The sequence below is a fragment of the Leucoraja erinacea genome, chromosome 11 (genome assembly GCF_028641065.1).
Source record: "Leucoraja erinacea ecotype New England chromosome 11, Leri_hhj_1, whole genome shotgun sequence".
NCBI lineage: Eukaryota > Metazoa > Chordata > Chondrichthyes > Rajiformes > Rajidae > Leucoraja > Leucoraja erinaceus.
Genome location: NC_073387.1, coordinates 45,698,095 through 45,710,171, shown reverse-complemented (window position 1 = coordinate 45,710,171; position 12,077 = coordinate 45,698,095). Strand labels below are relative to the sequence as shown.

The 12,077-nt window shown below is 39.6% G+C and overlaps 1 protein-coding gene across 1 annotated transcript in view; it reads left to right on the top strand.

Moving 5' to 3' along the window:
* LOC129701752 (polycystic kidney disease 2-like 2 protein) overlaps positions 1–12,077 on the top strand; it is a 42,225-nt gene that overhangs the window by 26,704 nt on the left and 3,444 nt on the right. Inside the window, exons 8-12 of the mRNA XM_055643161.1 lie at positions 1,546–1,727; positions 3,665–3,785; positions 7,559–7,657; positions 9,946–10,064; positions 10,747–10,786. Coding sequence (XP_055499136.1) covers positions 1,546–1,727; positions 3,665–3,785; positions 7,559–7,657; positions 9,946–10,064; positions 10,747–10,786 — 561 coding nt within the window. The remainder of the gene's footprint in view (positions 1–1,545; positions 1,728–3,664; positions 3,786–7,558; positions 7,658–9,945; positions 10,065–10,746; positions 10,787–12,077) is intronic.

Sequence of the window (12,077 nt, the reverse complement as noted above, 5' to 3'; positions counted from 1 at the left end):
ATCAATCTCTGGTATTTCTGCCACCTTCAGCGTGACCCCACTGCTCCCTCCGCAACTCCTTGGATCACTCATCCCTTCCCACTCAAATCACCCCTTCCACAGGTATTATCCTCTGCATCAGCAGAAGATATATGTTTATATATATTGCATTTGGTGATCCCGATGTGGTCTCCTTTACATCAGTGAGACGAAACATAGACTAGTCGACTGTTGCGCCCAATACTTGTACTTGGTCCATCAAGGTTTGCTGGATCTCCCGGTTCTTAACTCATTCCCATACTGATCCTTCTGACCTGGGCCTCTTCCATTGCCAGTATGAGGCTTCCCTGTTCTCAACCTGGATCTGCACCCATGTTTCACTCTTCCACCATCTTCCACCTATATTCCTTCCTCTGGCTTCACAATTTGTACCGATACTATCCCTATTTCACACTTTTTGTCTTATCATCTCTGGTCTTTGTCCAACCATCTCTCAAACAACCCCCCGGCTGTATCCATCTCACTTGCCAAGCTGTCCTGTTCCCACTTCTCATCCAGTTTTCTGCCCCACTCTACCACAACCAGTCTGAAGAGGGGACCTGACCTGAAATGTCACCTATCCATGATCCCAGAGATGCAGCCTGACCGGTTGAGTTACTCCAGCACTTTGGGTCTTTTCTTGTAAACCAGCCTCTGCAATTCCTTGTGACTCTAAGCCACTTGCTGTTTTCAGATGTTGCTATGGAACTCCCTACCCAAGAAGACTGAAAAAACCTTGGTTTAATGTCTTAACCAAAACAAAACATTCTGAAAATGCAACACCCTCACCACATATATTGGTTGAAATTATGTGCTCATATTTCTAGAAAATAACTTAAGTTCAGGACTTCCAATTCAAAGATAAGAGTATTGCTACGGCACTGAGGTTGGCTGGTTTAATAATAATGTTGTGTCTTATGGCATAGTAGTTAAATTATGGATTAGCATCCAGAGATAACTGTGTGCATCCCACCATGCTACCAAATTTTAAAAAGCAAATAATTTAATGAAATTAGAATTTGAAAAAATAATCTCGGTAACATTAACTATGAAACAATATGATTGTTGTAGAAATCCAAGAAATTCTCCATACAGGAATCTGGCCTATATGTGACTCCAAAACAATAATTGAAAGGATTGATTATTCATCCCTAACTCCAGTTCCAGGCATTTAGAGATGAACAATAAATCATAGTAAAGCTATTAATATCCACAAACTGCAACAATTAAATATTTTTAAAGTTATGTGGAACAATATCACTATGGTGAACTTTCACACTTATGACAAATGTGTGAAATGGATCTGGTGAATTCCACATGACATAGATAGAAAACAATTTTCCATTAATACACTGCAAATTTTGTTTTTTAATTCTATAGGCTTTTCAAGTTAATATGATATAAATGTAGCAATTAATGGTAATGGAGATTATATTTTAAGGATATGTTGTGAGAATCTTTTTCTCAGAAGAAAAGAAAATCAATTTGAAGATGCTACATTTACAATTTTGAATTTGTTTTTTCTAGATCTTCAAATATATCAGTTTCAATATGACTATGACACAACTAGCAACAACTCTCTCTCGCTGTGCCAAAGCCATCATTGGATTTGCTGTTATGTTTTTTATAGTGTTTTTTGGATATGCTCAGTTAGGCTACCTTATCTTTGGCACCCAGGTAGACGGTTTTCACACCTTTGGCAGCTGCATGTATGTACTAAAATCCCATTACATAAATATTGCATATAATAGTTATAAAACCTTACTTAAATATTCTGTTTCTTAATTTCTGTGGTTGAGTGGTCAGAAAAGTGGATATGACTTAATCAAATCACTTATTGATTGGTAGAAATATAACGTAATTGCATCACTGGTCCTTCCAGTGATTTATTACATAGGAAGAGAATATTACATAGAAATATGTGGCAGCTTCCTTTATCAGATCTGGTGAAAAATTCTCACTCACGTGGCAACTTCCCCTTTTACATACTGATGGGCAACTGTTTATTTGCAGTACTTTTGCAGTTTATTTCAAGATAATGTTTCTTCTTGGACTTTATTAAATCATCGACCAGTAACCTACATGAGATGATGGGATAAAGTACAAATCGCAGTGATACATAGTATTTTGAAAATCAGAAACAAGTTCTCCATAATTTGGCACATAAAGGCTGGAGTCATATTGTGAAAAATACACAAATACAAATACACATTGCATTCAGAAAGTATTCAAACCCCTTCACTTTTTCCACATTTTGTTACGTTGCAGCCTTATTTTAAAATGGATTAAAAAAAAATGTAATCATCAATCTACACACAATACCCTATAATTAAAAAGTGAAAACGGGTGTTAAGAACTTTTTGCAAAGTAATTAAAAAGAAATGACTGAAATATCACATTTACATAAGTATTCAGGCCCTTTACTCAGTACTTTGTTGAGGCACCTGTGGCTGCGATTATAGCCTCAAGTCTTCTTGGGTATGACGCTACAAGCTTGGCACACCTGTATTTGGGTAATTTTTTCCATTCTTCTCTGCAAACCCTCTCAAGCTCTGTCAGTTTGGATGGGGCGCGTCGCTGCACAGCTATTTTCAGGTCCCTCCAGAGATGTTCGATCGGGTTCAAGTCCGGGCTCTGGCTGGGCCAGTCATGCACATTCACAGACTTGTCACAAAGCCAATCCTGCGTTGTCTTGGCTTAGGGTCGTTGTCCCATTGGAAGGTGAACCTCTGCCCCAGGCTGAGGTCCAGAACGCTCTGCAGCAGGTTTTCATCAGGGATCTCTGTACTTTGCTCCCTTCATCTTTCCCTCAATCCTGACTAGTCTCCAGTTTCTGCTGCTGAACCTCTGCCTCACCTGGAAAGTTGAGACCCAAGCAATCTTTCTAGGTGAGGTAGAGGTTCACCTGCACCTCCTCCAACCTCATCTATTGCATCCACTGTTCCAGGTGTCAATTTCTCTACATCGGTGAAACCAAGCCCAGCTTGGCGATCGCTTTGCCCAACACTTCCGCTCAGTTTGCAATATCTCAGATCTCCAGGTGGCTCAGCCACTTCAACCCCCCCATCCATTCCGAATCTGACCTTTCGGTCCTGGGCCTCCTCCATTGCCAGAGTGAGGCCCGGCGCAAATTGGAGGAACAGCACCTCATATTTTGCTTAGGTCAGTTTATACCCCAGTGGTATGAACATTGACTTCTCCAATTTCAGGTAGTCCTTGCTTTCTCCCTCCTTCCCCTCCCCTTCCCAGCCCATTGTCTCCACCTCTTCCTTTCTTCACCCTCCCCCCGACATCAGTCTGAAGAAGGGTCTCGACCCGAAACATCGCCTATTTCCTCTCTCCATAGATGCTGCCTCACCCATATGTACATAGGCTGATCAATTCCATGGTTACAAAATCAGCAGTGATAACAAAATTATTTCTAAACAGATCCAAGGTCTGTATTGTCCATACATAATCAAACCAATAAGATAAAGTAAAACCTGGGAACAGTAAAAGAAAAGTTACAGAAATTCATCTTGTTTTTGCATACTAAAGCAATGGTATAAATAATAGTTAGTTGGTCTTGACATGAATAAATCAACTTGTATTTTGTTTACTAAAAGTTTGATTTTGTTTGATTTAAAAATATATATAATTTTTGCAGTTTTACACAGTTCAGGATTATACTCGGAGATTTTAATTTTAGTGAGATTGAAGAAGCAAACAGAATCCTTGGACCTATTTACTTCATCACATTCGTATTCTGCTTATTCTTTGTTCTGTTGGTGAGTAATATAAGGGAGGTGAAGTGGGTAAATGGGAACAGTGGGCAGAGGGGAGTAGAAGGAAATCAAGTCACATTTATTTATATAGCACATTTAAAAAACAACTCTCGTTGGTGCTTTACATTTGTTATAAGAATAGTATAAACAAATAAACTACATACATATATACATATAGCCCTCGTTCAGTGGACGTCAGGAAAGGCTTGGGAGGTGAGAGGAGACAGCATATTGTGGGAAGGAAGGGTGTGAGTGCGAGGATCAATGTTAAAAGAGGGACCAAGAGGTTACCTGAAATAAGAACATTCTGTGTTCATGCCCTCGAGTTTGCAATTGCACTCACACTGACCGTGGGAGACCAAGATCAGGCAATTGGTGTAAGAATGGGGAACCAAATTGAAATGCCTAGTCTTCAATTTTTTTTTAATATTTTTGCTCTGGCTCCAAGTCATTTTCAACCACATCACCTCTTCTGCATTCTTTATAATGGTTGCAGTGCAGATTTCTTAGAAATCTGCCTAGTATGAGGAATTACAAATACACAAACAGATTTGAAAAACAATTTGTTTATGAAACAAGATTTTTTTTTTCAGTATGAAAGAGAGCGATTAAACCAAACGGTTTCCAACAGTTGTGATCAAAAACATTGTTCTGTCTCAATTACATTTAACCTTTCATTAAGGAAAGGGAAAATGAGAGGGAGAAAATTGAAATAGTACGATTCATTTCCTGATTAGTAGAAACGCCAGAAATTGTGTCAACATTGGAGAAGAAATGAAGGAAAATAGAAATGATCTCTTTTGTTTCCATGGATATGTTCATACTGTAGTGCGTGGGTCTCAAAATGAGGCAAGTAGTCCGAAGTTTGAGAAGCACTTTACTTTAATTCCTCCCGGTTCAGGGGAAGCCGAAACCAGGAAAAGATGGCACCCAAACCCTGCCTTTTATACCCTCCGGCTAAGGACCGCCTCCGGACTGCACCACTCCTGTGCCGAGGGGTTCGGCAGTATAATGGCACGACCCTTAGGAGCCGCCACAGGACCCCCCCCCAGAACCAGAGGCACAAAACGCACCGGCGGGCGCACGACCCGGCCGGCCCGCGTGCGGAAGTCAGCAGATCCCGGGGCTTGCGGTAGCGTAGGTGGAGGGACAGGTCGAGGGACCGGCGGGAGGACAGGTGGAGTGACAGGTGGAGGGAGTCGTGAGGGGGGGGGGCCCTCGGGGCCGAGGTTGAGCAACCAGCACCGGCTGGTCAATGTCCAGGTGCGCCGGCTTTAAACGGTCAATCGACACGGCCTCCGGCCGGCCCCCCATGTCCAGGACAAAAGTCGATGGCACCCAAACCCTGCCTTTTATACCCTCTGGCTAAGGACCGCCTCCGGACTGCACCACTCCTGTGCCGAGGGGTTCGGCAGTATAATGGCACGACCCTTAGGAGCCGCCACAATACATTCATAAGTTCTAGGAACAGAATTTGGCCATTCGGCCCATCAAGTCTACTCCGCCATTTGATCATGGTTGATCTATCTTTCTTCTTAACCCCATTCTCCTGCCTTTTCCCCATAACCCTGTACCAATTAAGAATCCGTCTTGAAAATATCCGTTGACTTGGCCTCCACAGCCTTCTGTGGCAATGAATTCCACAGATTCACCACCCTCTGACTAAAGAAATTCCTCCTCATCCCCTTTTTCTAGGTACGACCTTTGTTAACCATTCACGGTGGTTAGCATTGATTCATATGACCAATCATATGACATAGCATTATTTCAAAGTTTACAGAGCATGCAATACTCAAATGTTACTGGATTCGTGTTTTTGATGTAGGCTGCAGAAACATGGCCTACAAACAGGTCTTGTATTGTCCACTGGAGGGCCTCAGCCACAAGGCCTTATGCATTGTGCACAGCAGGCTAGCCTGTTCCTGAAGGAGTTAAACACTCCTGCAGTGTGAATAGAGAAAGTATGAGAGAGTTATATTATGTGGGCTGGGTGATAGTGGAAGAAAAAGATGAGAGGTTTCACAGAAAGGTGTTGGTCAAAGAGAGGATCTCGTGATGAATAGGGGCTGCTCAGGCAGATTATAAGGATGGTCAAGGAATTTAGATAAAATCAGGTAGATTATGAGAAGGGAGACCAGGCAGATGATGGAGGGGACATTATCAGTAAAGGAACAGTGAAAGTGATTGGTAACAATGACATTTAAAGAAGCTATCTAACATGAAGAGGAGGCTGTCCAAGAATTGGTTAAGACGTGCTTTAGTGTCCTGAAAGGTCCCATGTGCAGGTAAAACTTTATGTAAGTGATCCCAACCAAATGCCTCAGCATATACCCGGAGAAGTGTCAGTAATAACATCTGCTCAGTATCTTCTATTCCAAAATGGCTGTCTAATTCTCTATTCATATATCATTAAATTCCGTGAGCAGATTGTTGCTTCAAATCCTTACAGTGCACTCAAGGGAAACTTGGAAAGTAGCATACGCTTCAGCAAACCCCTGCTCTACTGTGTGGAGATTTAGAATTGGGTACATAGAAACAAAGAAATTAGGTGCAGGAGTAGGCCATTCGGCCCTTCGAGCCTGCACCGCCATTCAATATGATCATGGCTGATCATCCAACTCAGTGTCCCGTACCTGCTTTCTATCCATAGCCCCTGATCCCTTTCGCCACAAGGGCAACATCTAACTCCCTCTTAAATATAGCCAATGAACTGGCCTCAACTACCTTCTGTGGCAGATAATTCCAGAGATTCACCACTGCCGTGTACATGAACCATTGCTGCTAAAGGATTGCGACCACTCTCTGAGGACCATCAATTATCCTGCAGAATGAAAGCATCAATGATAATATTGCCACTAAAATAGTAAGAAAGTGGCCTTTACAGTGTGAGGAAAAACTACAACTTTGTTCAAATGTACATATAGTGCAGATGGCACCAAGTAGCACAGTCTGGTACCGTTTCTGTAGTGGAATAGATAGAAACATCCAGATAGAAGATCATGGTCAGTAGACATCCTTGGATATTTTTGGCAGTTCATTCATCATGCACAGATTTTATATGACCACATTACATTTTACTGGTTGTCTATGTGAATTATGATAAATCTCAGAAGAAAGCTTTATAAGATGGTATAATTTCAATGATGTGTGTCAATGGCAGTAGTGCAGCATCTGACTTCTTCTAACCTTAGATGCACAGCAAACTGGGCACACTACACAGAGATACAAACTTTACGATTCCATGCTACCCATGCAACTTACCAAATATTGAAAGGCCTGGATAGAGTGGATGTGGAGAGGATGTTTCCACTAGTGGGGGAGTCTAGAACCTGAGGCCATAGCCTAAGAATAAAAGGACGTAACTTTAGAAAGGAGATGAGGAGGAATTTCTTTAGTCAGAGGGTAGTGTGCCTGTGGAGGCTGCCAATGGATATTTTTAAGGTGGAGATTGACAGATTATTGATTAGTAAGGATGTCAGGTGTTATTGGGAGAAGGCAAGTGAATGGGGTTGAGAGGGAAAGGTAGATCAGCCATGATTGAATGGAGAAGTCGACTTGATGGACTGAATGGCCTAATTCTGCTCCTAGAATTTATTAAAATGGATCTAACTGCAGATCATTACTTAAGATTGATAGTGTGTGATGTTTTAATTATGGATGTGATGCTCTATAATAATTCTATTTTAAAGTAAACATTGTTAAATACAAATAGTCTTACTCCTGACTGTGTGTAATAAGTGCAGAGTGTACTGTCCGAATGATATGTTTTCTTACAGAATGTGTTTTTGGCTATTATTAATGACACCTATTCTGAAGTCAAGGATGACAAATCACTAGAAAATGTAGATTTTGATATTTACGAAGTGCTCAAAAGGGTAGGAAATTAATCATATCCTTAATTATTCATAAAAGCTATTTTAATTGTTATTTATTGTATTTTTTCCCACATGTTTCATTTAAAGGTTTCCATTAGAGGTTTTCATTAGAGTTATACAGCATAGAAACAGACCATTCAACCCACAATGTCAATGCCAACCAATGCACCCATCTGCATTAATCGCATCTTCCAGCACCAGGCCCATGACCTTCCATAACCTAGACAATTTAAGTGCTCACGTGGATACTTCTTACATGCTGTCAGCAACTCTGATTTCACTACTCTCTCAAGCAGTCTTTTGCCATTATGAGTGCAAAAGCTCCCTTTTAGCTTTGCTTTAAATCTCTTCCCCTTACCTTAATCAATGTCTCTAGTTCTAGTTAAAATAAGCACGCATGTTGCCCAGATTTCTGCACATTACAGCAATTAGTTAATATAAGGTTTTATAAATGTCCTGAAATTATAAAGGCACAACAGAAATATGAAGGCCAGTCTTCCTTTCTTGTAATATATTTCTTTAAGCAATGATTAGGTATGTGACATGCATCTACTTGTACATCTCAACAGCTTGTCTCAAATTCTTCCTGCATAGTATATGGAAAGCTGGGCAATACACAGTACAATATATTCTCCTTGTGTGATGCTTAACATTCCTTTGTTCAATAAAATGACTTCCCATAGTAAAAGCCATGTCAATTATATCAGTAAAGATAGAGAACATGGTTTAAAATGGAATACCTTGTATACCTTGCGTAACCTATATCCCAATGGGGTAAACATTGAATTCTCCAATTTCAAGGAGTATCTCTCAATAACACCTCTCCTTCCCCTGCCCCTCACTCCAGTGTGCACACATTTCTCCCATCACCCCAGTCATCCTGCTCAATTGCCCTCCTTCCTATATGTTCATCTCTCACCCTTCCCAATTCCCTTTTATCTTTCCCCTGCTACCATGTCCCTGCTTTCGGCTTTATATTTTGACACTCTTCCTTATCAGACCGTTTTCTCTCATTTTCTTCTCTAATCTTTGTCACCAATTCCACTCTTGTCAATCAACCCCATCCCGCCAACTCACCTGTGTCCGGTGAGACAATAGGCAATAGGTGCAGGAGTAGGTCATTCGGCCCTTTGAGGCAGCACTGCCCTTCACTATGATCATGGTGATCATCCACAATCAGTACCCCGTTCCTGCCTTCTCCCCATATCCCTTGACTCCGCTATCTTTGAGCTCGATCAGGTGCCAAGCTTTATCAGACTTTGCCCCTATCCCACCTCTCTCCTGCAACTTTGTCTCCTGTTGGATACATTTGTTTATTTGTCCTACACTCTGAATCTGGCTTTCATGTGGGCTCAGTTTCCCTCTCAATTCTGGTTCAGATAGGAACAGCATACAAAGAAAGTCTCATACAGCAGGGTTGTTTCTCAAAATAGTCCGTTTATTTCAATATATACTTGAGAGCGTTCCTGAGAGAACTCAGAAATGGTCTGGCGTCCCAAAAATCTTACCGAATAATATAGCATTAATAAAGTTACATACAGATTCTACAGTTCCACGATAAATCAAATATCCTGTTCTTAATTGGGAAATGTGAGTTTGACTCAAAACATCATCTGTCCATTCCCTCCACAGATGCTGTCTGGCCCAGTGAATTTCTCCAGCACTTTGTTTTTGGTCAAGATCCCAGCATCTGTAATCTCTTGATTCTCTGGAGTTTCAAATATTTTGTTGTTAAGATATATGCAGATCTGCATTGGTAAAATAGAAATTACACAAATAAATGATATGTCTAACTCAGCAGATCTGGAAGTAATTTCATAATTCTTGTTCTAAATTGCCCCCAGTACATGTGGAACTGCAGTATCAAACAGCTCTAAGCCCCAACATGCAGATGCAAAAAACCCAAAAGGGACAGGGCCAGTTTTATAAAATAACACTAGATACAGATTCAATCTTATTTTTCCTGCACAAAAGGTTACTTAATGCTGATTACCCTTTGAATGGTGACAAAAAAATAGTGAAGAAATTCACATAACTAATGGCTTCTGATATTCTTGTTACATTCATTCGAACACCGTCGGATATTGTACAATTAAGTACAGTTTAATGTGACAAGATAGAAAGGCTTATTTTAATTTGTGTATGTTTTGTTTATAAGGGTGGACTTAAAGAAAACAGGTTATGTTTGTAGTCTTCTGTGATCACAATATAATTTTACATTCTCAAGGATTCAAATGCTTTCTAAAGTGAAACTTCACTAATAGGTTATGTTTTAATCTTATTTACAGCATTACAAAAACCTTCTTTATAAAATCAATCCAAACATGTTTCCACCTGTGGCTCATCCGACTCCTGGCAACAAAAATGCCAAAGAAAGCCAGACAGCTCTACAACATGATTCCGAGAGGTATTATTCATTTTGACTTGCGTACATTTCTATCCACCGACAGCATTGCTTCTGATAGACTTATGCACACAATTATTGAAGGCAAATATAGCAAGAAATCACCAGAGAATTACTCAAACTCCAGCACGCTAACTTTGCCAGGATGCGTGCACAGTCCCAGTGAAGTTAATCCAGTAGAATAGGAACAGAAAATAATAAACCATAATTTAAAATGTAAATAGATATAAATGAGGACAGCACAATAAAACTGTCTGACATGCCTGCTCCTGTTGGCCCATTTCCCACACAGGGTTCAGATCAGGGCTTTAAAGTCAACTCTAATATGCATACTTAATTGAAGATGATATGAAAGAGAATTCTGTTACTATATATTTTCTTGAGTGATGAATTACATGGACAACATCAGCTGAAATGTCTCTTGCCTTATTTTTTTGTTTAACTTAGAAGATTAGAGTTCAATTTGCCTATGCCAATGAATGTGCCCCATCTACACAAGTCCAACATGCCCACATTGACTAATGCCACTTTGTAAACTCAGCTAGAATTTTGACATCATAGATTCAAGTTATTTCTTTCATTCATTGCATGAGAAGTGTTTTATTAATTGTTTTTAAATACATATATTAGAAGGAACAGATGAATAACTGATGCAAGCTGAATTATCCATCTCTAATTCTTATAGGGATGAAGATGAAGTACTTGATCTTACAGAATATAACACGGTGAGATCCAAAATTAAAGAATGAATGGAACAAATTATCTAAATGATCATCTGTAGATGATTTGCAGCAATTTATTTTCAAAAATAAGGCCCTATGTTGATCAAAATATTTGGGATAGATGGGTCAAGTTTATTGTCATACACATATAAGTACAGTGCAATATAGGTACAATGAAAAATCTTGCTTGTAGCATTATCACAGGCACATAGACAGATACTCATAAAAACAAGTTATATATAGATCAGAAAAAACTTCCAAAAGAAAAGTCCAACCATAGTGTTTCATTGTTGAGGTCGAATTAGGGTTGTACTGTTAGTGGTTACTGAAGTTGATAGTGTGCAACTTTCGGTTTCTATATCTTTTGCCAATGCTGGCAGTAAGAAGAGAGCGTGGCCGAAGGTGATCTTTGATAATAGATGCACCTCATGTTGTTGCTTTTGGTGGAGAGGAGGGTTTGCCTGTGATGGACTGGACTGTGGCCACTACTTTCTGCAACCTCTTGCATTCCTGTATGATGGAATTGCCATACCAGGCCATGATGCAGTCAGAATACTTTCTATTTTACATCTGTGGAAACGTGTTAGAATATTCAAAGACATGAAAATCTTATGTTTCATAGCATTATGAAAGAATGTAAACTCTTCATTAGTGTATCGTTTTTTACCTGTTCTCAATAAATGCAAAAATAATGTTGCATTAATTAATTCCTTTAAAAATCTCAATGAAAATATTGTATTTTCTGTTCTTATTTCAGACATGGAAATCTGAATAAAAACTGAAAATACAGGAAATAGTCCATGAAACATACTGTATGTCACCAAGAGAAAATATTGCCATATTTCAAATAGGAATAATTATTTGCAATATTTGTGAATGGGAAGTTATGAACAAATCTTATTGTTCAAATAAATACTGTGTAGTGGCCATTTGGCTTAATTTTGTGTGTCATAAATTATGACATTTGCCTTTAAATTTTGTCTGCCTGTAATTATGTGGGTGGGATTTATTACGTAGTCGGAAGCGTGTTTGCTGCTGGGATTCTTGCGCAGAAGCCGTTAACTTTTTAGTTTTAGTTTGGAGGAGGCATGGATAGAGGCATATCTTTCGACCATAGGTTAGAGTTTTCCAACATGCGGAGCCATGCGGAGAACATACGGAGTTTGACTAAGGTTGAAATGTATGAGTCAAAGAAGAAGGTTGGATGAATATCTTACTATTTTGCTTCGACAATAAAGAAACTATTAATCAAGAGTGTGTTATGAAGATTTATCTTTCGAGAGGCTTTGAATGT